At 45.8% G+C, this 27091-nt stretch overlaps 2 protein-coding genes across 2 annotated transcripts; both read left to right on the forward strand.

The window, feature by feature from the left end:
- Positions 1 to 967: 967 nt before the first annotated feature.
- LOC104639264 (lymphocyte antigen 6E) lies at positions 968 to 7970 on the forward strand. Its single transcript, XM_010307300.2, has 3 exons — positions 968 to 2556; positions 6333 to 6452; positions 7301 to 7970. Exons 1-3 carry the CDS (start codon positions 2505 to 2507, stop codon positions 7507 to 7509), a joined length of 381 nt encoding a protein of 126 aa, XP_010305602.1. The 5' UTR covers positions 968 to 2504; the 3' UTR covers positions 7510 to 7970.
- A 4801-nt stretch (positions 7971 to 12771) lies between these two features.
- On the forward strand, positions 12772 to 17897 carry LOC104639263 (lymphocyte antigen 6E-like). The gene is made up of 3 exons (XM_010307299.1): positions 12772 to 12823; positions 16166 to 16285; positions 17686 to 17897. The coding sequence occupies exons 1-3, from the start codon at positions 12772 to 12774 to the stop codon at positions 17895 to 17897; spliced, it is 384 nt and encodes a 127-aa protein (XP_010305601.1).
- Positions 17898 to 27091: the final 9194 nt, after the last annotated feature.

The raw sequence follows: 27091 nt of genomic DNA on the forward strand, positions 1-27091 counted from the left end.
TGTGGGGTTTTTTTTCACTTCTTTTTAAGCACTTTCCCCATCACTTTTCCTATATGCTAATCATAATAATTTCTGAAATGATTCTCAAAGCTTTTGGCCAGCTTAAAAGTCCATATTTAGTAAAAATACCTGAGTTTCACAGTTACTTTTAAATTTCAGCTTTTGTCTCATGAAAACCGCATCTTTTCACCAAAAAAAAAAAAAAAAAAAAAAGTTTGTCCTTCTCACATGACCATTTCAACCAGGTTTAGAACAAGATGAACAAAACACTCTCCTTCCTTCTCCACTCAGCAACTCTGTCAAGGGAAATAAGTCTTTCAGCCCCATCCTCCACCCCCACTTAAATCCCACTGCTACTCTTTCCAAAATCTTCTTGAAGTTCATAACTTCATATCAGTCGTAAACTGTGATATTATCTTCTCGTTTGCCTTGGCCCCTCTGGTGCCCTGATCATCTGTGTCCTTTCTACCCCCACGGGTTCTTTTCAATCTATCTCACCTGGCACTGGTGAGGGATGAAGGTAACATTAATATCAGAGGGACATATGGGACCAGTTGGAAGAGTGCAGGACCATCTAATGGACAATCTTTGCTGTTAGAAATCCTGTAATAACTCCTTTAAGAAATACAGCCTTGCCATCTCGAAATCTCAGCAGCTTGTGGGAGACAAGAGATATTTTAGTTTTTGCTTGGATGAGACTACAAGGGAGAGGGGAAAAAAAAAAAAAGTGCCTGGCTGAGCTTCTATTTCTGTACCTGTTAATGGATGCTGTTGGCTGAAATAAATCTGAATGTGGGCTGCCTCTGCAGCGCAACGTACGGGCTGCAGAATGGCATCGCCTTGTGACTAGAGACCCCTTTTCTGCTATTACCTCCAATAGTCAGCAGTAGAAGTTGATTTACCAATAAAGACACTTCAAATCCCTCCTGGATTGGGAAAAATAAAATATTTCAGAAGGGAGGGCATGGAAGGTGCCAGCTTCTGTTTTCCTTCTGCCTGGTGCCTTACAAAGGCATTGGCCTTATGAAGCCAAACAACACCCCTCCTTTGAGCTGTGTTGGTTAATTACCACCTCTGTTCCAACTGAGTTTCATGCTCTACCTATTGAGAAAGCAGAAATTTCCTCACCTTAGTCACGCAGGTCTCCATACTAACAATATTTATACGTTCAATTTAGAGGTGTTGGAAAGAGTTACATCACCTCAAGAACTGGGCACGTCCTTTTTGGTGAGATGATGACTGCAGGTGGGTTATACTGGAAGCCCAAATATTTAATGGGAGATGGAAATCTGAACTACTTTGAGACTAAGAAAAAAGGGAAATGAAACAGATGGAGAGCAGCAAGGGGCAGAGTCGCTGGCAGAGGCTTGGGGCACGCAGGTTGCTCCCGCAGCTCTGGATGTCACGTGAAAGGGATCCAGCTGGACCGTTTCTGGGACTCTGCCTCCATCCCCATGACGAGATGGCAGAAAGACAACGGTGGGAGGAAAAGGCAGCAGCAATCAGGAGAAGATGGGAAAGATTCTGATTTTATACAGGGAGATAGAATGAAACATGATAAAAAAGGAAGAATAAAGAGCACCGTATGGAAACCCAGTGGAATACTCCTATTTGGCATTTCACGTAATTTTGGCTCGATATAATTATATTTTTTTTCTCAAGACTTAATGAGTTGAGATCCTTGATCAGGCAATTCCTCATTCTCCATGCTTTAACTGGTTTGTTTTTTTCTCCCTGACATTTATTTTTTGTAATTTGTGAAAAAATTCACAGCTTGTTCAATGTGATGTGGGTGGGTGTTATTTCTATTTTTTAATTTAAGTGGCCATTTTCATTGCCCAGTGGAATTTATTTTCTAATAAGATAACATTTTTCCCTCATATAAAATATCCAATTTTTGAACAGAAACATTTATGATTTCGAACTGCAGTCTTAAAAAGGCCCACAGAAAATGATGTCTGGTCCCCTATGAAACACAGTGGAAGGATAGTGCTCTTCTGATCTAGCTGCATTGACAATCCTGGGAGACATTTTGTAGAAGTTTCAATCCCAATTTCAATTTCAAATTCAATCAATTTCCATATGCACTAAAACAGTGTGCGAAGACAGGATCTTCAAGCATGCAGCCTGCTCTGAGACCCAAGCTGGTCTGGAGAAAAAAAATAATAAAAAAAATCCTCCTCTTACATGGACACTGTTTTGTTTTTGTGTTTTGCTTTTCCTCCACTTATCCAGAATTAGAAACTGTTGCATACTTCACACCAAACCAACAAGCTGCATTGTGAAACAACTAGGAAAAGAAGTGGGGGGAGAACACACGCCCATTTAGAGTTCCAGCTAAGCATACTTTCACATACAAGCACTGACATCTTATTCTTAATTACTCACCATCTGACACAGCAACCCTATAGTTATTATCCTAGCAGCAAAGCAAACACAGCAGAGGTATAAAACCTGCCCTGGGTGAGTCCTGCTTGTTTTGGAGGCTGCAAGACCTATAAAGGATGAAGACTTCTCTTCTTGTCCTGCTCGTCATAGCCTTGTGCACGGAGAGTGGTGAGTCTCCAAGGATCGCTTTGCACTAGCAAGACCCTCGGAGTTGGGGGCATGTCTTTTTGATATTGCAGGATGACAAGGGGATTTTGCAACATGAATGGTAAAGCTGAAGGGTCATTAGGCTCTAGAGAATATTCCAGTCCTCAGGATAAGAAACCAGGGAACGTATCCCCACCAGAAGTTGGAAGGATGCTGAGAAGCTGAAGTGGGGGATGAGATACCCACCTCATCTGATTCATGTAGTCCCAGCCCAGCCCTTGGAGAGGCTCAGTGTAGGCAGCTCAGAGCCCTTGGTGCAGCTCTGTGAGAAGTGGGAGTTGTTGAGGGATGTACAGAACTGGACAGGCAAAGGGCAATATATACAATAAAGCTGCAAATTTGACATATAACTAACTACAGCCTGATTTTTTTTTCTTTTTTGCTTGCTTGTTTATTGGTTGCAATTACAAATCATCATTACCTAAATTGGTAGAGACGGTCATGCCACAAGAAGATGCAATTCTGGCTCCCATCTCTTTCTTGCGGCTTGTTGCTTTGAGCTGCAGCTTTGCCGATGTTGATCCCAGGTCTGGGATGGAGATGCAGAGTCCCATTCTCATTCTGATAACTGGCTGGTTTATTTTTTTGGGGGGGAGGATGCAGTGGGAACCTTCACTTTAACTCTGCCTGGCTGGGCTCTGCCAAGGACCACTGCCTGTGCCTCTGGAAGATGCTCTGCTATTCCAGGAGAATAGTTGATTTCCTCAGCTTGGGGGGCTTTTGCCTTATTGCAAACTGAATCTTTCTCAGTCTCTGCTATAGGGCTTTACCTGCAAATTACTGGCCATTCTGGTCCTGGTCTAGCAGAGCATTTAGGCTCACACTTAATTTGAGGCTGTAAATGTTCTTACCGTGGGACTTCACAGGCTTTAAACTTGGCATGTGCTAAATCATTGTGCTCAACTTGAGAAAGTTGAGGGCAATAAAATGTTCCTTTCCTGCAGCTTATCAACTGTAATCACATTTTTTTAAAGATGTCACGTAATGAGACAGCAAACTTATCAAAGGAGTTGGTGAAAATTAACACATACGCAGCACTGCTTCACTGTGCAATCTAGCCAGAAGGCTGGTTGCTGTTCCAATTAATCCTGAACCTGACTGATTTTAATGGTGTAAATCCTGCTTCCACCGGTACTTGCATTTGCTAATGTTTTACACGTGTAAGTTGTTTACCTAGGTGTCTCGAATTACTCACGTGAAAAATCTTCCTTGAGGAATGTTATTTTTCAGTTAGAGCAGACATCTTGCTAGGCACAGACGGGAGACCTCCAAAGGAGGTCTCAGCCTCCTGGTTTAACCCTCACAGCCTGGTTTAACCCCAGGTTTGCATCTAAAGAAATATTGTTCCCTTCCCCACTCAGCCCTCGTTGCAACAGATACCTCAACAGACACAATAAAATCAGAAGTGGTTTTCAGTAGCATGAGCAATTGTAGTTCTTACCAGGACAGAGGATCAAAATTATCCCACCTGACTTCAGGGTCTTAACTGAACCACTCAGTTAGGAGCCCACGTACCTCCAAGAGTCCTCTATAATAAATGTGTGAGAGAGAGAAACCTCCAAGCAAAAAAAGAGGTTGGCAAAATCACCCCTGAAAGGTGCTTGCCCTCTCCCCTGGCTAGAAGGGTCTCAGGGCAACTAGACTCTGAAATTAGCAGCTTTGGGAGGTTGGGATGAAACAGGACTTGGGCATGCGACAAGCTCCACTCTTTCCTGTGTAGATTCAGGAAGTTTTTATTGCAATGATCTTGATTAAAGAAGCTGCATTAATTAAGGAATAAAATGAGTTACATGACTGGAAAACCCAGTTGTGTTAATTAAAGAATTAAATGGGTTACATGTCTGGAAAACCCAGTTTGGGGACTCTGCTCTAGTGTACAGTTATTCTGGGATGAAAGGGTGGTTCCCAGTGGGGTGGAGAAGAAATGTGCCTACGTGAGGTTTGCACAAGAAAAGAGAATGTAGCCACACCACTTTGAGTGCAGATGGTCTAAAGGATGGTCCCAGACTCGAAAAAAAAAAAAAAAAAAAAGTAGCCTGCAGCATCAGGAGAATATTGAATGCAAGAGCGAGCCAGGCAGGACAGCCAAGAGGGTCTGGAGATGGAAATGACCATAACCAAAGTAGGAAGCAAATTGCAATAGTCTTGGTATCAAGTCAGAGTGAGCTGGGTGCCACGTTTGAGGCTCTTTTGAAATCATAACGGTGTTGAGCATGGTGAGGGAGATGGGATCTAAGTCACTGCCAGCCCAGTTGCCCAGACTCTGTGTCCTCTGCTAGCTGCTCTTCAATGAGAGACAACAGAGGGAGAGTAGGAACTGTGAGGACTACGGACCACAAGAGGAAAGTGAAGGTCAGTGCTGGGTGGCCATGGAAAGGGAGAAGGGGCTGTTAGCTGGAGTGGGGGAGAGGAGACAGTTCCTACAGAGACAGAGAAGGATTTGTGGCTTATGAAATACAGTGAGCCAGGTCACCCAGGTCACGGTCCTGAGCTGGGGCCAGGTCTCGGCTAGTAGGGCACTAGGGAGCAGAGAGCCTGTTTAGGCAAGATGAACTTGTCTAAGGTCAAACAAGGGCAGCAGTGAGGTTGAGACATTGCTGGCAAAGGCACTATCAAGGGCAAAGAAGCTTGGGTAAAGAAGAAGAGTGAGGGAGATGAAGAGCAAGGAAGGCAACGCTAAAGGAGAGTGCTAGTACAAGAATGAGATGGGTATTAACTGGCCATAGATAGGGATATCCTGGAAATGAGAATAAGTCTAATCCCTGGTGGGTGACATTATTGCAGGAGTGTTTGCTCCAGATAAACAGATGAGCAGGAAATTCCCCTTATCATGCAAAGAAACCTTCCCCAAGGACCCCTTTGCTATGAATGACTGCCTTAGCTTACTTGAGTGCAAGCTGTTTTCATTCATTCATTCATATTAGCGCAGCGCTTTGCAGATGTACGGTGTTACAGATGTCCACATTTTGTAGTGTTAGGCAGTCATCGCCGGCAGACGGCTGTAAAAAGGAGTCTGCTGCAGCCAAGGGGGTGGTTTGTAGAGCCCTGTCTTCTACAGGTCCAGGATTGCCCAGGAATGCTCTGAAAATGAATCAGCCAAACGCAAGCATCCATCTTCCCAGCAAGCACAGATCTAGGTCACTTGTCCCTAATTTGAGATATGTTGGGGGGGCATGCAGCAAAAAAGGGAAGTTACTCTCAGGTGTGTCTCTCCCTTTTTGTGTTTGAAAATATTTTTAAAATAATTCACTGTGGGTGTGTGTGGTCTGAGGAAGGGTATGTAGGCCAGGACTCTTCAGATGACTTGAAGAGGATGAGTGTGGACAGGAATCAGCTGGTCTCTTTCCATACAAGAACTAGTGCCCAGCAACTGGGGCTTGGAGGAGCCAGGTTGGAAAGAAACCACAAGAGCTCCATGCTGCAGGTGGAAATAGACTGGGGAGATCTTTCCAAAAGCACACTGCGGATGCCAGATGTTTAAATGGATTCAAGTAAGTATCCAGAAGGGAGATCCCTTGAGGGTTGCTAAATGAGCAAACCACATCAGTGTCAGGAATCTGAGCTTAAAGTAATTTGCGTCCAGGAGAGTTTCTGGGGCTGAGTTTCATACACCCAGGAGGTGTCTGCCTGTGGCCACTGAGCTTGACAGATACTCCATCTGGAGCAGCACAAAGAGTTTCATGCTCCTATGGATATTTCTAGAGGGGATTGATGAGTGTTGTGTGGTTCTTTTGCAGCTTTCTCCTTGATGTGTTTCACATGCAAAGATGCAGATTCCAACATAAACTGTCTCAGTACAACCACATGCTCTGAGCATGAGAAGTACTGTCTCACAACCTATTCTACCACGGGACTTGGTAAGTCTGAAGCTTTTCTAAGGCTCTGATGACAAGAGGGGGTTCAGGTTAGGCTGACTGAAGGGCCTCCCTCCCACCATGAGGTGTGGTGGAAGAATTAATGAGGATCATAGCACACAGAAAGCAAATCTTGCAGCAGGTGGGAACTCAGCATAGCCCGTCTCTGTTGTAATATATTGTAACAATACTGCACTGCTGATTAAACACACTCAGGAAAGGGAGGCATTCAAAAAAAGAGGATTTCTCTGCACAAACCCCTTGTCTCACCTCCAAGCTCAAATACATGCTCACAAGGTGGTGGAATTGGAAAGGATCAGGTACTGCGGAAGGAGCAGTCCCAAGGCATGGTGACGATGATGTCTTGCAATCTTCATAGAATCCCAGACTGGTTTGGGTTGGAAGGGACCTCAAAGATCATCTAGTTTCAACCCCCCTGCCATGGACAAGGACACCCTCTGCTAGACCAGGTTGCCCAAAGCCCCATCCAACCTGGCCTTGAACACTTCCAGGGATCCAGGGGCATCCACAGCTTCTCTGGGCAACCTGTTCCCGTGCCTCACCACCCTCATAGTAAAGAAAAGATTGCCAAATTCTTGCCCTCGGTTGCACTCAACTGGCCCTGAAAACAGCAGAGGAGTTGTAAGGCCTTGAGATGGTCTCCATAGGTCACATATACACAAATAATGATGCAATGTGACCAAGCCCAAGGGAAAACCAACAGCATTAAGTACAGACCAACATATTCCCCACTGGGTATTGCGCCGCCAGTCTATCATTGAAGTCTGTAAAAAATATACAAGATAAAAAAACCTGACTTTTCCTCCTGTTTTCTCTTTCTCCCACTTCAGGCAAGGACCGTAGCCAGCGTATTACCAAGAAATGTTCTGCATTTTGCCCAACAATTGACCTGAATATCGGCATAGCCGGTGTTGCTACCAGCTGCTGCGAGACATCCTTGTGCAACATCAGTGGTGCCAGCAGTGTGAAAACCAGCTTCACTATGATAGCTCTGGGCGTCTTGGCCAGTCTCGCCTGCATCCTCCGGCTGGGTTTTTAAAGGGGCTGGGGAGGGGTTTGGGGTGGGTAAAGGAGCTGCTTGGCCTTGCATTGCAAGGGATCAAACTCTCATCTGTATAGTGTGAATGATGTCTTCTTTCTCCTACTTGAAAGGTCACATCCCATCAGCAAATATCTTTGCTCTTTCTGTGCTCTGACGACAGTGCGTAAGAGCACAGCCCTACCTCAAAATGGTGTTCGGAAGAGAAAGGCATAACGTGGAGTCCTGCACATGCAGAAGGGCACCATATGGTCACCATCTCTCCTACTATTTGCCTTTATAAAACTCTGTGCATTCCCCCCCGCCCGCCCCCTGCCACCCTTCATTTTGTCCCTGCCATTCCCTTGTGCCATTTTTCCCTTTATACCATTTTCTGCCCTGTATCATTTTGCTCTGAGGAAGCCTTTAATATTATAGTTGTTAAACAGAAACCGGGCACAATAAATTGTTATTTTATTCTATTGTGTGACTGTGTGGTATGGTACATCGGGTCTAGTGGCAGGATGCATCCCTGTTAGCAGCAACAAAAGCGGAGACGTTAGTCTGCAAGTCAAATTGAAATAATGCTGAAATATATTGCAATTGCTTTGCATTCACTTCAGGAAACCCAGGAAACCTCTCCACAGATTTAGTTTAGTTGGGTTGTTTTTTTTTTTCCCTGCATTGGCAGAAGTGTCATTTTGTGACTTCATTTCAGAGTAAACTGTACTCTATTTAACTTGCCTTCAATTTCTCTTCTGGGTCAGCTGACTGAAAGGAAATGGCTGTTGAGCCCTCCAGCAGGCAAACAGAGGGGACAAGGCGGGACCCAACATGAAGGGATCTTGAGCATTAAATTTTCTTTAAACTGATTTAAGATCTTCCAGTTGAAATTGCTTTATAAGCATTACGGATTATTTTGAAAGGGGGGAAAAAAGTATCTTGCATGGTGCTTAAAGGAAAGTCATCAGAAAAGACAGGCAGTTTCTACCAAGGAAATTTCAGCTTCATCTATAACAAAATATTAACTTTCAAAATAAATCTTTTATGTTTGCTAGTCAAGTTTCCTATCGGGGTTAAAATTGAAGGAACTCATTCCCCTGCACTGACCTTCCCTGTGGATAATCTTAGCTAGGAATGAGAGATTTGCTCACTCAAACCCTTCCGAAGTGAGTCACAGGAGGCTGAAGTGCTTTCTCCTGAGCTGAAGCAGCTCTCCACTAGGATAACCCCAACAAAGACCTCCCGGGATAATTAGCTGGGAGCAGCTCACCCAGCTGGTTTTCTGTCCATAGACTCATTGCACAGGGAGAGCAGCCACATGCTTTGCTCACTCTGCCAGGTATTTGCTGAGAGCAGAGGAATAGCAACACTCAGAAACAGCCAGATCTTTATAACAGGTTTGCAAAGAAAATGTGGTCTCAAGGCTCCAGCTCACCCCATCCCTTCTTGTCCACCCTTCCATCCATATCCAACCCGCAGCTATGCACTCCCTGGCTGTTTTCTCTCCCAGCCTTCCTTGTTGACTTCTTCACCCAGCCTCCAACCTGTATTTTCTTGCTAGAGCCTCAGCTCATCTTTTTTTCCTTCGGTGCAAATGCAAGGTTGGCCAAGGATACTCCGTCTTTAGCCACGAGACTCTCCGTTGTACCCATGGTTTCTATTGCACTGCCATCCCACAGCTGAGCTGGCTCCATTTTTCTGTCCAATCTACTCTCTTCACCTTTCTTCCTCTCCTGCCAGATTTAGAGATATTCAAGTGGCACACACATTTTGAACACCTCGAATGAGCAAAGAACTGGTCTGTGGTCTTGGATGGCCATGCTCTGCCCCACACCCAGACAGTAAGGTGGTAACAACTGAACTATTTGAAGTAGTCTTCAGCCTTTGCTATCCACAGGTTCAGGACTTCTTAGGGACAATGCTGGTTGGCAGAGGCAAAGGCCAAGCTGGGACTAGTACTGCCGCAGGTCTTGTCCTGCTGCGCATGTGAATACAGACCTGCTCTTGGCATCCAGGCTTAAAATCAGGTCAAGTCTTGTGCTACCTGAACTTGGCAGGTGCCTCCGTTTTGGGCTGGGAGGGAACCTGGCACGTGAAGGAAGGTATAAAAATCTGTGGGCGAAGGGGTGAAAGCACTTGGTAGTAGACCCTGCTTCTGCTGTGGAGTGTTTCATGGTCTGCTTATGGCTGTTGCATGGAGAAGTTTTGAACAGCACTGGGAAGCCAGGAGGTCCATCCCTAAGGGAGCAGTTCCATCCATGGGCCCCAGCCTGCCTCCCTCTTGCCTGGTTTCTCCATGATCCCATAGGTTTTGCATTCCCCACTGCCCAGCAACACAGCCCATACATGTGAGCCAAAGATTGACCCACATCTCAAGTTACATAAAAGGGTCCTTATCTGGAGGTGGGAGCAGCAATTGCCCTGAGGCACAGGAGGTCCCAAAACCATGAAAGCTCCCTTGGCAACGGGTGTTGTGTAAGAGGACACTCCTCTCTGCCAGCCTTCCTGAGAAATCCTGATGTGACATCTCCCACGCAGATGCTGCTGCCTAATTCCACATCCCTCCGCCCAGGGTTTCTTATTTGTTGGCTCCCGTGGTTGCATGCTCCTTGCATGAGAGTGGCAAGCTGCCCTGCAGAGACATCTGGGATGCCTGGAGGGCTCTCAGGAAGAAAATGGGCATCTCACTCAAATAGTTTGGATGGCTTCTGGGAGGTAGCTGGCTCTCTGTGTGAATTATCTAAGAGCTGAGTTTTCAGTGCTCTGAGTCACTGCACCAGGACCTGAATCACCCAAGGGGACCTTGCCCTGCCTAAATTAGGCAGCTGGAGGAGGTGGTTTAATTTTGGCCCTCCTTTTCCCTCGCTCAGTGCTCTATCACCACTGATTCTGAAGGACCTATGCTGCCTCCTGCTCTCCTCAAATAATTTGGGTTTTTTCCCTCACAACGTGAAATTTCTTCCCTTTCTCTCTGCTTGTTTGCCCAGCTCCGATTAACACCCAGTGAATCAATGACAAAGCAAGACACAAGATGGATGCAAAAGATCAAAGCAAGGTCTTCACTGGGTCTAAAAAGCTTCTGGAAGCCTTGGAAAGTGACAAAAGCATCCCTTTTCCAAAATTAACTGCCGCTCTGTTGTCTTACAGCCAACTCATGGCTCAATTTTGAGGTCCATTTTAGTTTTCCTGAATGGGTAGCGATGAGACTACTCTACAGTGGTGATTCAACTTCCTTGGGTTTTTTGCAATCTTAACTTCTCACTTACTTCCCCGCTTGCCTGCTCCAGGCTGAAGGCTGTGATGTTGGGCAGCAGGAGACACCCTCCCCACGCTGGCTGCTTAAGCATTGTCTCTGACTGCTTTTGGGTTTCGTAATCTTTCCTTTTGAGAAAGAAGGAATCACTGCGACCCAGTCACTGTGCTGCAAAATTACCTCTCTCCAGATGCTGGGAAGAGGGCATGCTCCAGCATTACAGTACATCTAGGTACTAACAAAGACAAAGCTGTCCTGGGGACAGCTCTCAGATAACTGTTTGACATAGAAGAGCTTGTTTCTTACTCAGATTTCTCTCCTTAGTACACATTTGTTGTGTGCTGGGGATGTTTTAGCCTCACCGCTCTTTCGAAGCTGACTTGCACTGAGCCAACATCCTATTGCATGAGGGTTCACGTAAGAACAAAGGGATGTTGTTAAAGTCAACATGGGTCAGCTGGGGGGGCGGGATATGGCAATAATTAGAGCACTCTTTCATTCATGGAGGAAGGGAAAATGAATATACATAACAGAAGTTTATGGCATAATTAATAGGACCGAAAAAAAGGAAAAAAATGGTTGCTTCCTTTTACCCTTATTGCAAAACACCAGCAAGACACACCCACTAATTATGATGAACAAGCTGTTTATAACACACTTGGGCAGTAAACCAAATTGCCCTCTGCAAAGCAGAAGGCCTGATTTGGTCATCACCAGCATGTCCCCTGCTGACCTCACAAACCTCCAAAACCAAGAGCAGGGATATCTATTTTGACATCGGGCTTAAACAATTCTGGAGTTCACCACCCGATGATGTCGTTCTAGGACCCGTTTAGGAGGGCCTGAAAAAGCGTCAGAAACTCACATGGATAAGGAAATCCTCCAGTGTTGGAATGATTCATATTAGAACCAGACAAAAATACCCTACTAGTGGCTATTTCTAGGGAACTGCCTGTTAAGTTATTTCATAATTGCCAGGAAAAGGGGGTTTTGGCAACTTTTTCTTTAGCACGTTCTGCTACCTGCTGTCCAGGACTAATTTCACTTTGGAGGAAGCTCCACTGAGATGGCAGCTCAAGCCCTTAAAAGATGCATCTTGTATTAGGGTCTATTTCCCAGAATGTCAGAACAAGATTTCAAGAAATTCAGAGGAGAGCAACACCGAAGAATAGAAGAAAAAGGATTGATTTAAGAGGAAAGATTGAAAAAGAGACAGTTTGAGAAATGGCTTTTTTCAAAGTAGAGAAGCAATTCCAGGGTGCCAATTTGTAGCATCATAAATGGAGGTCTGATTTCCAGAAACTGTTGGGCCTGGAGGAAAGCAGACCCTCTAAAGGATCCCTGAAATAGAAGCAAAACTTCATTAAATAAAAAGTGTATAAGGTATTTGAGAATTACAACCAAGAGAAGAGCAAGCAGAGGGATTAACTACAGGTAATGGAAAACTGATGAAGAAATGAAGACTGAGATGAAAATGTGAGGAAAATCTTCTCTTTAATTAACCATTAGCTAATTTCATTTAGTGTAAAATACACTGATTTTATAGGAGGTAAACTAGTGTAGGCCAGTTCAGAGTCTGAGCTTCTGGTACTGTGGAATAATTAAAGAAAATGAACGGTATGAACCCTGGTACATCATGCGCTGACTATCCAAAGGGATTAGAAAAATGCACTGCTAGGACTGTCTTCCTGTGCCTCCGGGCTCTGCTATTTCATCAGTGCAGCTGCTGCTTCTGCTGGGAGGAAGGAAAAGAAGAAACTCGGAGGAAAAGGGAGCAGATCCTCATTTCCCATCACTCATACGACTGGAAGAGCAAGAAATGTGAAGCTAAGAGGGTTTTTCCCCAAGGTCCCAGCCTGTTCCATGGGCTCCAGCATGGAGAACTCCCACATGCACATTACACACCCTTGGTTTGATTTCATGTCCACCCGTGAGCCATCTGGAACCTGTAAAACTGCTGCTGTTCAAAAGGTATATAACCTGCCCTCCAAACATCTCCCCAGTCCGGCTGAGAGGATCTGGTGGAGATGAAGGTTACTCTTGGCACCTTGCTGGCTGCTGTCCTGTGTGTGGAGCAAGGTGAGCATCTAATGCTGCTACTAGTTAAGATAAGATGGTGAAAACTTTTCGTGTGGCAAAAATTTAGAGGGCTGTCACCAACTTTGCAGTATTCCAATGCTGCAGCCATGCTGCCACCAACTCCTTTTGCACCTCGATTAACGATTTGCTGCAGAACTAAGATCCTGATAAACTAATTCTGCTTTCCAGCAGGCAGTACCGAGTGATAGAGCTCTAAGTGTACAGTGCTGGATGCCAGGTTATATCCCTGTAGTAGTCCATAGGATCTTCCCAAATGATGCAAGTTGGAAGTGTCAGAAAGCATAACAGAACATATTTTTTAAATCCATATTGGTTTGGAGTATTTTACAGATATTTCTGTACTGCTGCCTCCTCCATTGTAGCAAGCCACGTGGTTTGCCACGTGTCTTGCTCCCTAGGAAATGCACCAGTGAGACTTTTTATAGATTAAATCAGAGAACTTTTCGGTGCGTATGCCATGTTAGAGGCATCCTTCTCCCAACGGGAAGTCTGAAGTACTCTGAATGTGTGTCCTTCTTCTGGGATGGATACGTGTGTTGCTACATCTTTATTTGCACATCAGGAATAATGACCAGATTGCCAATATTTCCCCCACGCCTGACGGTTTCCCAAAAACATGATACATATCTAGCAGGGATTGAGAAAGAGGCATCTAATTAATTCTTGCTCTCTGATGTATCAACCCCCTACTCCTACATTTTTTTTTTTTGGTCAGATGGTTCTGCAGCATGCCTGGAAGATCAGAAGCTTTGGCCAGTTTTGGGGTGGGGAAAGGGATATTCAGTTCTAAAAAAGAGAAAGGGACAAAGAAAATCTTGGAGACAACCATTATTTGATCCTTCTCACATATCTGGGCTCCCATTAAAGACTCTAATAAGCAACTTTTGATCAAAACTGTTGATCTCAAAGCCCACTGACGAAGGTCAGTTGCCATTCGCTTCCATGAACTCACCATTATAGATATACTATGTCCAGAAGAAATCTTAAAAGGTCATGATGCTTTTCCTGCTCTAATGCTGGACCAAACCAAGCAGATGTTTGTCTAATGTGTCCTTGGATGTTTTCAACAAAGAAGATTCTAGAGCCTGGAATTGCTCAGACCCTCATCCCTTTAGAAAGTCAGTCTTAACATCTCTTAAAATCTCTTTTTGTACAGTTCTCCTGTGTTTTCACCATAGGATGTGTAGAACAGTTTATTTTCTTCTTTGCAGCATGCTTTTACTTGCGTGAAGAAGGTTTTTGTGTCTTCCTCAGAATTTTATCATTTTTATTAAACAAACTAAATGCTTCTAACTTTTTCTAAGAGGACATATTTTCAAGGTATCTATCTGACCATTCCTCCTCCCTCTCCTTTGGTCTCTCTCCAAATGCTTCGCATATTTTTTGAAGTGCCACATACAGATTTGGTCACCGGGGTTCCAGCTGAGGCCTTGCCAGAGTGGAAAGGCCACTTTGCATATCTTGCACATGACATTGCTGCCTGTGTTCCCTTGGGTGACGTTTGTTTTTATTGCTATAGTGTGACACGGTTGACTCCTGCTGTTTACACTGCAGTTCTTAATTGTAACTCAACCAGTTGTTCCTCATCCTACATTTAAGTGGCTAATTTTTATCTTAGTGTAATATATTTCTCTTTATTGAACTGCATCCATTCTGTTTTGCTGTTCTTTTATTACATCCATCTATCAAAATCACTTAGAACTGCACTTACAGCATGTTTTCAGCTGTTTTGTCCTTGGCATCATCTGAAAATGTGATGTGCATCCTCTATCCCATCCCTACTGTCACTAGGGATGATACTGTATAGACCTGAGCCCACAGCAGAGCTTTGGAGAAATTATGCGTTGCACTGCTCCAGCTGGTTTGAACAATAACCATTGTGAACTACCCTGTGAGTGTGTTCTCACGTCTGGCTTCACACCTATTCTGTTGCATTTTCACTAGCTTGTGTTTCCTGGGCTTGCTCACAACAACGTCATTCAAGATTGTGCCAAAAATTTGGTAAAACCTTATTGCATCTCCTCTACCCTTGAAATGAAGATTCAACTTTTCTAGCGATGAACATAGCAAAAAAGCCACACAATGTTATGGCCTTCTCAGCATCAACAGTTGATAATTTTCCCCTTCCGTTCCCTTCCCTTCCCTATCAGGAACTTCTCATTTAATGGACTCTCTGACCTATGTTGCCCTTCCACTTCCTTGCTTCCAACTTCTTATCAGGAAAAACTGCACTCATAGGAACGTGTCCTCAGGTTGCTTTCCGGCCTTCCCATACTGACAGACTGTCCCCAGACTTACCAGGAACTTAGCAAGCATTCTGCACAGTGCTTGCTTCCCTTTCCAAAAACGTCTGTGTTTTTAAAGTAACTCATCCCCTCTGTTACACACAAAAACACATACTCTGAGTGATTTCACAAGCTCAGAACCCAACCACCATAAAATCTATAAAACAATTAATCTGCCTAGCTGGGGAATGTTCTGCAGACACTTTGGTGTGGTTTCTCATCCAGACTGTGTTTTTGCTCTTCCTTTTTATGATTACTTTCCAGAGGTCTACCTACCACCTTCTGGATTTGAGGGCAAGTGGTACATTGTTGACAGACAAGGCATCTCATCGCTGCCTGCCCTTCCTGCCAGTTATCTTCTGTATCTGCATTGCAGATGTATGAATTATCCCACCAAATCCGCATTTAACACTTAAACCATACTTTTGGTTAAGACTTCCCATTTATTCTCTACTTTACAGTACCATGCAGAAGTTCGACAGAGTATCTGACTACCCTCGCCTGACTTCCTAGGATGGAGGTTAGGCCAGTTCAGTTAGTAGCATTCGATCACAAGAAAGGATACGTGACAGTACCCTTCGAGCCAGACGAAAGGGAAGTAGGACACCGGGCATTGTCTACCTCCTCAAAATGCTCCAGGCATCCTCAAGTTGTCCCTGGCTAGCCCTGCTTAGGCTTGCCCAGGAGAAGTGACTGAGCAGTAATTGGCAATTCACGTGGCAGGACTCTCAGGACAGAGAAGCTATTGCTCGGCAATAATCTCCATCATAAAAGACCCCAAATCCTTGGATTCCGCTCACATCTACTGCTGCCAGAGATTGCAAACAGATCAATAACACTTCGCAGTCAGAGACATATGAGACAGAAAGGGATTTAACATTGCTGCCACGGGTCAAGGGATAAAGAAAGTCACTGGTCATTCACACACAAGCATTCATCAGGCTATAACTAGGAAAATGGAGGTATCTGGATTGTAGGTATTGTGGTTCCTAAACCATGTAATGTGGTTTTTCTTTTTTTTTTTTTTTTCCCCCAGCTTACCCATTTATGTGCTACGTGTGCCAAGAACAGGAGTCCAACAAGAACTGTTTGACCATTTCCATGTGCGCAAAAGAAGACAAATACTGCGTGACTGTCCGTAGCAACGTTGGAACAAGTACGTTTCTGAACAACAGCACCTTGTTTGTGCTGTAGAAGAGCAGTGCCAGGAATAGGCTTTCATCCCAGTCATGGCCACAGATGGAAACAATAGCCCCCGATCACCAACTGTTAGGAAACACCGACCTTGTCGCGTGTTATTGCAGTTTCTGCAGTGTCAATACATATTTGATATTGTTACCAGGAGTCGGGGAAATGCCCAAGATACATATAGCAGCTCCAGAGAGTGAACTCAAGCCTGGGTCTGTGTGTGCTGCTTCACGGTTAGCTCCCCCCAGCTTTCTGCTGACCACTCCAGCTACCCCTTGCTATGGCAATATTCACTCCCAGGGTTGTTTCCAAAAATGTTTGGGTAAAACTGTACCACAGCTGACTCCCTCTGCCATCCTGCAATCCTTCAGGTCTGTCATTGGGGGTCTGCACCCTCAAACACCTCCATGTGCTCTCAGGTGAAACCTCAGGTCATACAATACATTCTCCCTGGTTTTATGCTGTAGGAAAACCATCCTGGTGGGCAGCAACCCAGCCTGAGCACTGCTTCAGGCAGCTTGAACTGCAAGCCACCCATATATAGAATCATAGAATCATAGAAGGGTTTAGGTTGGAAGGGACCTCAAAGATCATCTAGTTCCAACCCCCCTGTCAAGGGCAGGGACACCCTCCACTAGACCAGGTTGCCCAAAGCCCCATCCAACCTGGCCTGGAACACTGCCAGGGAGCCAGGGGCATCCACAACCTCTCTGGGCAACTTGTTCCAGTGCCTCACCACCCTCACAGTAAAGAATTTCTTTCTAACATCTAATCTAAATTGACCCTCCTTCAGCTTAAACCCATTACCCCTTGTCCTGTCACTACACTCCTTGATAAACAGTCCCTCACCATCTTTCCTGTAGGCCCCTTCAGGTACTGGAAGGCCGCAATTAGATCTCCCTGGAGCCTTCTCTTCTCCAGGCTGAACAACCCCAACTCTCTCAGCCTGTCCTCATAGGAGAGGTGCTCCAGCCCTCCGATCAGCTTCGTGGCCTCCTCTGGACTAGGTCCAACAGCTCCATGTCTCTCTGTACTGGGGACCCCAGAGCTGGACACAGTACTCCAGATGGGGTCTCACGAGAGCAGAGTAGAGGGGCAGGATCCCCTCCCTCGACCTGCTGGTCACAATGATGCTAATTCCACTTTAGGAACAGATGAAAAATGGAGCCCAGAGAAGACCAGCATCATGTTGCAGCAGTGTGGACACGGCCAGACTGTTGCTAGTCCTCAGTAGAGGGCATATTTGCCTTGAGGATTAGTAACTGGCCCTCTTTTATTCACCAATGCAGATTTAGCCATGGAAACATTTTAACAATGATTCTCACATTCTATTCTTTCTTTCCCCCTCCCTGTTCTTTTCTGCATTAGAGCCCAACAGGCCTAAATATGTCATCTCTAAGATGTGTTCTCCAACATGTCCAGCAACAGGTCAGCAACAAAACCAAACTTATCAGAGGGTTTCTTGCTGTGAGAAACCATTATGCAATGTGAATGGAGTCAGCAGCAAGCAAAGCAGCTATGGAGTGATGTCCCTGGGTGTCCTAGCCAGTATCACTTACATCTTTGCATGTGGACTGTGATGGGTTAGGAACAGCTCCCCATGATGGTATTGTTGGCTGAAATAAAAGTGTGTTGCTCTGGGATAATTACTGCTCTCAAAGAGTCATGCTTTGTGGCTGAGCTTCCCCTGGGATTTTCGAGAGAGTCTAAATAAGTTAGGTGCTGAACTCCCATTGATTTCCTAAGCCTACTTGAATCCTAAGTGTCCCCAGACATTCAAGTCACCTAAGAAAACACATAAAAGATAGCCCTTTTGACATGTTCGGGCTTCAAATCGTTACAGCTCTGAAGAGATCCTTGAAGACATATTTTTGTCTCTTTGAGTTTCAAAGCACTGTGAGGAATAACAACCCACCCTGCCTGACACACAGGTAATAGCTCGATAGTTATGTCAGCACAGAGGGGATGTTCAGTATCTTCTGTTCACAGTAAGTTGGTTATCACACATAGTCAAGCAGTTCATAAACAAGTAAGTAGAGGTAAAGTTTATTTCTAGAATTTTGGACATTCCTCCAGCCTCAGTGGGGAACAATTTCTGGCTCCTCTTCCTCTTTGCTCTCGTAGGGGTATCACATTTTGAAATGAGCATCCTTTATCACAGATTCACAGATTCACAGAATGGCAGGGGTTGGAAGGGACCTCTGGAGATCATCTAGTCCAACCCCCCTGCTAGAGCAGGATCACCCAGAGCAGGTTGCACAGGATCACATCCAGGTGGGTTTTGAATTTCTCCAGAGAAGGAAACTCCACAACCTCTCTGGGCAACCCCCATCATTCAGCTCCGATGTGTTGGCTGAGCTTGGGGAAAAGGCAGAGAGGAGCAAACATGGCTGAGAGAGCAAAGGCAGCAGGAGGGTACCAGTGGGGAGATGGGAGGGAGAAGGGAAGGGGGAGACGGCATGGTGAACACTGCGCTGTTTATTGCCCGCACGCTGCCTCCTCATGGACCTGGTCCAGCTGGAAAAGAAGATGTCCCCATATCTATTTCCCTCTTTTTTTGCAGGGCCAAACCAACCTGACAGCTGTTGCCGTCCCCAGTCATTTAGAGATTGTGAAATGGTTTCTACAAAAACCACGTTCCTGGCGTAGAAATGATTGAGTGTGCTGGGCTTTGTTTGGTTTTGCACTCCAGGCTCTCTGCTCCCTCCTTTCCCTGCAAGAGCTGCAGCTGAGGGGAGACTGAAAAGCTCTGTAGGAGGCCTGGGGGTGTCCACACAGAAAAAGAAGGGCAGGCAGGCAGAGACTAATACAAACATCACGGAGCTTCTTGGTCATAGCCCCTGCTGCAAGCTCACTTTTCTGGAAAACAAAAACAAAACAAAACAACAACAACAACAACAACAACAACAACAACAAAAAAAAAAGGAAGAGTTGGCAGCAACACTAGCTCAGCTGTGTTCTGGGGGAAACCAGAGCTCATCCAAAGAATTGAAGGGGGTTTTGTTGTGGATTTTGGGTTTGGTTTTTTTTTTTGATGAAATGTTGTATTTGATGGCTAAATGAGATCTTTGGTTTGTCTGAAGCATTGCCTTGGAAGTCTGCTGTGTTTTGGTTACACATCTGGAAGGATGCACATTTTTTGAGATGTTTCACGCTGCCTGGATTACAAAACAACTGGTTTCCCAAGAGGATGATCAGCCAAAGATGCCCCATCAGCTTCATGTTTTGTACTGTGAACTCTGAAGCCCGGTGCCTGGTTTTAAACATGTTGTTTAATGGACAGGAGGGAAACAAAGCAAATGAAGGAGGTGACACCACGGTGCTGGGCAGGGGCAAGAAGATGCTGACGCCCATCGATCTGAGCATACTGGTGAGCTGTGCCCGGGGATGACAGATGTCAAAAGGGCCAAATGTGAACTTGCCAGCAGAACAAGCTGTTAATTTTGTCTCACCAAACACAACCACAAATGGGAAGGAAAGCTATGGTAGAAAAGGAGAAGGGACAGACCTTTTAAACCATAAGGAAGGAAGAGATGACCAGCTGCTAAGGGCAGCAGCACTAATAGGGGCTGTGGTGGCTGTGCTGCATCCCGATGCCGTGAGCTGGTGTTCCACGAATATCCCGCACAGAGGGAAGACACTTCTTCCCTGCAATACGTTGGGTGCATTCAAAAATCTCCAGGAAAGTTGGGCTCTGGGCCAAAACCATTACTGTCTTTACTGCCAGGCAAGTTGGCACAGGAAAGGGGAAGCAGAAGGAGCAATTTATATCTCAACCAGTTTCACTGGGCATGAGAAGGAGAAGACCTGGTGGGTGAGACCAGCTGGAGAGGAAGGAACGAGTCAAGGGTTGAGACAAGTCCACTGAGGCTGGTGGCGAAGGAGGGGAAGCAAACCTAATCCAGATCTTTTTTTTTGAGCAGCAGAGTGGGAGTTGCTGTAAGGTCAGGAGGGAGACGTGGTCCACTCAGAGCCCAGCTGAGCCCAGCAACCACTACTGAGGATTCCCTTTTGTGGCCTCCCACTTCTGCACTGGGATTCCTGGCAATTGGACACTCTTTAAAAAGGCTGCTTGGTTCTGCTTATGGGAACTTTCTCCTTCTGGCAGATTTCTGCATGCATCGTGACCCCTTGCAGGCCCTTATTGCTTTCCTAGCTCTTCCTCTCCTCTTCACCACTCCAGTTTAAGTGCTGCCTGCTGATAGCACCTGAATGGACGTTACCTCCAACAAGATAAAATGGACAGAGGGGTTCCTAGGTCTCCTGGTCTACAAATTTAGAGGAACCTTTTCCTTTCTTGAAATTTCTGGATGCCAGAACATCTGACCACACCAGGATTACACCGACTGAAGTGCCTTAAGGTTTTCACTGTGTTTAAAAGGATTTGCTGGTTGCATTGCCAGTCATGCCAGCACCCACCTGTTTCCTGGACTGAAAGCCCACAGTTATGAATGAAGAGCTGAAGGTCTCTGCAAAGTGAGTATGTGGGTAGGATTTATAAATGGACTTTGTCAGAGCTGATGCTCTCAGTGGGAAATCACCAAAACTCTTTCAAAGAAATAAAGAAGGAAGGGGGGGGGGTGGTACTTAAAAGCTGTCCTTCTTGGTTGGGGGTGAGAAATGGGGTAGATGTTGGTCTGGCTAATGACAAGGACACAGCTCCCTTTCCACACTGGTACCTGCCTTCCCTGGGCTGAAGGAAGGTGCAGGGGCTGCAGGAAGATCAGGGTTCCTGTGGCCCAAGAGTCCACATACAGACAGCCAAGTCTCCTCTTCCTCCATGGGAAGAATCAATCGCATTTGCCTTTTCAAATGAAGCCGCATTGTGAGGTTTGGTTGGTGGTGCTCTCCAGGCTTATCTGCGCTTGCTGGGAGATGACATCCAGGTGATGGTTGGAGGTGCCACTTCAGTGCAGAATTTGTTTTGCAATCTCACAACAACTTTGAATGCACACCCAGAGCCAGGAGATGTGTTTTTGCTTCCAGCTTGCAGTACGTGCAGAGTAAAAGGGAAGATAGGTGTGGAGACACTAACCACATCTAACACAAGAGTAACAGAGCCATTTTGCTGCCGCAGATGTTCATGAGATTAACACGGATTAGCCAATTAACGCATCAAAAGCAAGAACATTAAAATGAAGCAGGCCACAGGTCTAAGCAAATAAAATGTGTTTTCAATATGAATATGCACATCAGTGAGGGATATCAGTCAAACTAAGTGCTGTCCAGGCACAGAGGCATTGGGAAAATAAATCTTTGGCATCCATCGCAGCTACCAAATCCATCCTGTTTCACTTGCTCCTGTTTCTTCACAATAGGGAAATCTGGGTATTTCAGAAGACTGGATACCACCAAATGCAGCATCCATCATTATAAAGGCGATGGGGGAGACTCTGGGGACATACAGAGCAGTCAACCCAGACCCCAGTCTTGGAAAAAAAACTCTGAAATAAATCATGAAACAATTTGCAATGGTGTGGGGGCTACCAAGGAGATGTGGAGGAACAGCAAGAGCTTTGTGACAGATGGGTGTTATTCCCACCTGTGACAAGACGGCAAATCTGTAGTTAGGGTAAAAGTGGTACCTGTCACACAGCTCAGTGTTAATAAAGCTTTTGGCACCGTATCACATGACAGTCTCATAAGCAAAACTAAGAAAAACACAGTCTAGCTAAAATCATGAGCAAATAACTGTCAACAGTTGGCTGTCAAACTGGAATGATCTATTAAACAGGGTCCTGTGTGGCTTGCTTTGACTCTGGTATGACGCAATGTTTTAATTACCGGTTTGAATGACGGATTAAAGAATAAGTTCATTGAGCTTGCAGGTGACAAACAGACAATCTGCAAATAGGAGAATTCTGTGTGACTCCGATAAATCTAAGCCCTAGTCTGAGTACAAGGACGCAGTTTAGGAAGGACAAGCACAAAGCTCTACAGTTAGTGTGGACCCGTCATCTGCACAAATGCAGGATGAGGAAATCTCCCTTGCAGCAATCTGGCAGAAAAAAGAAATTGTGGTGGGTGTTATAACAGATCACAAGTTTAACATGTGTCAAACTTAGGGAAAAAATTATGACAAAGAAGGCGGCCCTGTTGCAACTCCGCAATCCATTGAAAAGTCTTATACATTGCACTGGGAAGCGTAAACTGGTATGTGACGGGATGAGATCCTTCCAGTCCCTTTTCCAAAGGGAAGGCCTGGGCTGCTCCATTCTCCCCACTTTTTGCTTTAGAGTTCACACAACAGCAAAGGAGCTTTTAAATAGGATCAGAAAGGTTTCCTGGCATTTAATGTATAGTGAAGAGCTGGAGAACTGCCTCCAGCACCGGCAGCCTGAGCGTCATTATCAAGATGAACCGAAGCATGATAGAAAAATACTGTCCTCAGCATCTCGGTGGTGTCTCCACTGGGGCTGGAGAATGCACTTAGTTGCCTCTCCTGATTCTCTCCGTCTCCTTTCTGTCATTCCCATGTACCCGTTGTGGGTGCTGGTTCCCTTCACTTGCTTTATCACAGAATCACAGAATGGTTTGGGTTGGAAGGGACCTTAAAGATCGTCTAGTTCCAACCCCCTGCCATGGGCAGGGACACCCTCCCTTAGACCAGGTTGCTCAAAGCCAAATATAAAGCAATGTCTAGCAGCAAAGGTGACCCAGAGATGCTCCTCCATGCTGCTTCATGTAGGAATTTTATTCGAAAGGATGTTCACACCTCAGAACACCTCCAGGGTTCCCAGGACCTCAGTCAATAGTAAAAGCAATAGTAGTGCTGGGGCAGCGAGCGGAGAGACAGCTCTGTATAACAGGAATGACATACGGTTTTCTCCTCTTTCAGCTGATTTCTCACCTAGGCAAATCCCAACGCTCCACACAAAGCATCGTCATCATACATGGGGGTGACAGAGGTTCAATCTTCCTTGGTCCACGAGGGCCAGGAAACAGGCACTGGCTCTGTGCCCGATGCTCACAATAGCTCATCTGGGACCTGCCTCCAGCTCCAAGGCCAGCTCCAGCATTAGATGTTAATCAGCAATTAGAAAACGTGCAGACACTGCTCTTGGGAACAAGAAACTCCCTTCTGCAGTCTACAGGAAATTAGTGTAATAAAACTCACTGCAAGATCTTCCAGGAGAAGAAAGCAATTTTATCATACAAAATCTCTAACAAAGTTGATTTTGCCCTCTCACGCTCATCCTTACGGATTTAATTTGATCACTGTCTCACAAGCACCAACATGTGTGTGCCCAGATGATCTGGCCAGTGTCACTTCTATGCCACAGGTAGCCAAGAGATGACAGCTATGCAGTTCTCGTCATGCCTCTGAGTTTCTTGGCAGAGCACAACAAACTGATTTTGGACTTGCCTTTTACAGCCTTTAGAAAGAGGGTAGTGCTTTGGCTTCCTTTCCCTTTTTTTTTGCCCCTCTTAGGTGAAATTCCTGAATCTACCAGTTCTTTTGTTCCGTTTATCTAGGTGTTTTATGGCTCCCACCCTATTCTTCACCCTCTGGAAATTCTTATCTAAGGTCACTTTGTTCCTCCTACTCCTTTGAATGAAGCCAAACACGGTGCTCTAGAGCAGTCAACACATGCCTTTCCTTTTAACCCTTGCTCTGCTGTTTCTTCTAGGTGCTTTCACACACTTGCACATTCCCACTCCTATGTCTTTCATACCGAACCTGACATTTCTACTACAAATCTCCACAAGCCCAGCACCTTGCCTACATCTTCAGCGCAGTTTGTGCAGCCTCCCTGGAGCCTGGTGAATTCCTTACTTAGAGAGAGGCACATTTTTGGTGGAAAGGATGAGGAAGGGCCTGAAAAGCCTCTTCCCTCCCCAAAGCCAACCAGGAGATGAGGCCCCTGCGGTGGGAGAGGAGGTGCCCCCAGGAACACGAATCTCTGCAGGTCGCTGCAGAACCTCACTGATGGTTCAAAAGAGGCCAGGACTGGAAACAAGGCTACGACATGGGTCCCAAGTTCACCCAGGAGATGGAGACAGGTCTGGAGACAGGTATACCTACTGTATAGGTCAAGGGCCATCCAGCAGACAGGTTGGATACAAGGTCACAACCTGAGTCCAGTGGCCATCACGGGGCCAGAAACAGAGCTGGAGACAAACTGCCTACGGCATGGGTCCAAGGTCCATCCAGAGATGGCTGGAGGTAGGCGAACATTCCAGCCTAGTCCTAGCAAGGACAAAAGGCTCAGGCTTGAGCTTAAATGGGTCTCCTGGACCCATGGCACCGTCTGAAAGAGAGGTCCCTGGTGAGACTGGTCAGGGAAATTAAGGCCTATGCATGCACTCAGGGCATGACAACATGAGCCCATTTGTAGAGGAGTCAGTTTTGCACTCTAGAGCAACCTTTCTTCAGAGGTAGCCTGGTTGCTCCAGACACAGACATAATCTTCCAGCACACTTCCAGCAGCCTGGAGACATCACAGCAGCATTCAGAATTTAACTTTTTGCCTGAGTAATGACCTGGGCTTAAAGCTTCACAATAGTTTTCCTGTCAAAAGCCTAGAATAAACAAGCAAGACAGAGGATGAGTCATGCCGACTTTGGAAGGAGTTGTGAGCATACCGATTTCTTTGATACTGACTGAGCATGCACCAGACAGCGAACCACTTTCACCTTAATGGCTCTGGGAGAGAAGGAAAACGGAAACCTTGACGTCATCTAAAATGAAAGCTCATAAATCTGATGGCCTGATTGTGACTGCAGATTGTGGTTTAAGAGGGCAGACGAAGGTCCAGTTCCAGTAAATACTGCAGCCCAAAGATGTACCTGGTTATGCACCCACATCTTCAGGAACCTCTGTAGCAAACTGAGAGCTATCTCAGGGATGGTGCATCATGGCTCCAGCACTCTTTGGAGCGTAGGAGGCTGTGGCAGCACCTGGGGCAGTTGAGGGCCTTGATGCAATGACTACGTTGCTTGCCTGAGGGGAAACACAACTTGCAGTAGGGACGGGGATCTTGGGCTCCTGCTTTCCTGGGCTGGAGAACAGATGATGTCCTCCCAGTCTTTACCAAACTGATACTCCGTGTTTTACAGTGAGACAGCTTTGGCAGGTTACAGGACTCTTCCACAGAGCAATTCCTATCCTCTCCGGCGGAAGAGAAGTCTGAACACTTCTCATCTCCAGAGAATGATGCAACTATTGAAAAGAAAGGACTTTGAAACTTCCTGGGGCATCTATTCAAGGTGGTTTTAGCAGGTTTGCTCCACAAACTAACTCTACCCCACTAAATGGGGAAAGATCTCATTTGCAAATTCAACTGAAGTTTAGGTGCCTCACAGAGATTCATGTGCACAGCCCTGGCCAGGCTCAGTAAGTCTCACTCAAGCCTTGAAACAGGAACATGATGGTGAAGGAAACTGCATGCTACCTGGCTCCACAGAAGCTGAACAAGCTTTTAGTGGGCCCACGTTGCAAGCTCAAACTCCTAAAGTGCCAGTTCTGCACCGGAGCCTTGCAGACCTAGTAATTCCACTTTTAATTGCTGCACCCATCTCTGCTACCCTGCTCCCTTGACCCATGAATGGAGTTGCCATACTCTTCATTTCCTGATTTTAAAAGCAGCCATTCCTCCCCATTATGCAAACAAACCTTGAAATATTTACTCAAGCACTAGTTTGTGTTATGATCCAGCTGCTTCCTTATTTCCTTTTCTCTTAAGCATGTTTTCATACCTGTGTCCACCTTTGCCCAGCACAGACCACATTCCTGTAGCTAGACTCTACCACTGCTGCCTTTCTTACTGCCCCCCTCTTCTTGTGAAGACATATTTTTTTTGCCTGGCATTCACAGTATGAAGCCAATGGTTCAACAAAGCCCTCCAACAACCCCCAAACTTGCAAGAAGAGGCTGGAGCATTCAGTGTGGTGCTTTGCTGCATGTTGGTCTAGAACAGAAAGCCCCGCCATCAGAGCCGCTGTGTTGAGCTTTGCAGTCTGCTGTCCCACGCCCTTGACTTGGTAAGGAGGTGGGAGACATGGGCTTAGACCGGCAAGCTTTCAGAAGGGCTGGTGCATCTTCCACCGCAGCAAATTGGTCCCCAGTCACTCTGCTCACTTCTTCGATTTGCAGCATCCTGTAATTAATGCTGTCTCTGCCCAGCTATTTTAGTAATGTTGGGATGCCTCCAGATCCCCTGGTGAGTTGTGTCCCATGTGACTCTTAGGCCCTCTCCCTTCCTTCCTAGCATCAGACAAGTCCTCTCCAGGAAACAGTGGAACTGATAGTGTTAAATTTGTGTGTGGGAGAAAACCGGAAAACTGTAGGCCCTCGTACACTTCTTGTGGGGATGAGAGGAGTGCGCAAGACGCTCTTCAAAGGAACAAGGAACTGTTCGAAGGAACAGGAGAGCTGAAGGAACATGCTATGCCTTCCTGATACCCAGAAATTAAATCTCAGGAGCTGCACCTCAAAGCTGAGATAAATGCTTGTGAGATTGCTCACATGTAGGCTACAAAAAGCCAGACCAGCTCTTATGGGCACAACCTGAACTTGGTCTGTTGTTGAGTGTGTCTGAATTACGATTACTCAGGCTACCACAAAGCTGAAACTTCCCAGTTTTTTAACATTTGATTTGTAAACCAGAGATTGAAACAGTCCCATCAGCCCATTCCAGTAGAAGATATTAGACCACTGAAACACACTGCTCACAGTCAGTTCCTGCTAGAATAACTGGCAATGACCAAATAAAAATGAACCATAGGAGTGAAAAGGGAAGTGGGGGTCTGCAAGGCATGGATTCCGAGTAGA

This window comes from Balearica regulorum, chromosome 2, assembly GCF_011004875.1.
Source record: "Balearica regulorum gibbericeps isolate bBalReg1 chromosome 2, bBalReg1.pri, whole genome shotgun sequence".
NCBI lineage: Eukaryota > Metazoa > Chordata > Aves > Gruiformes > Gruidae > Balearica > Balearica regulorum.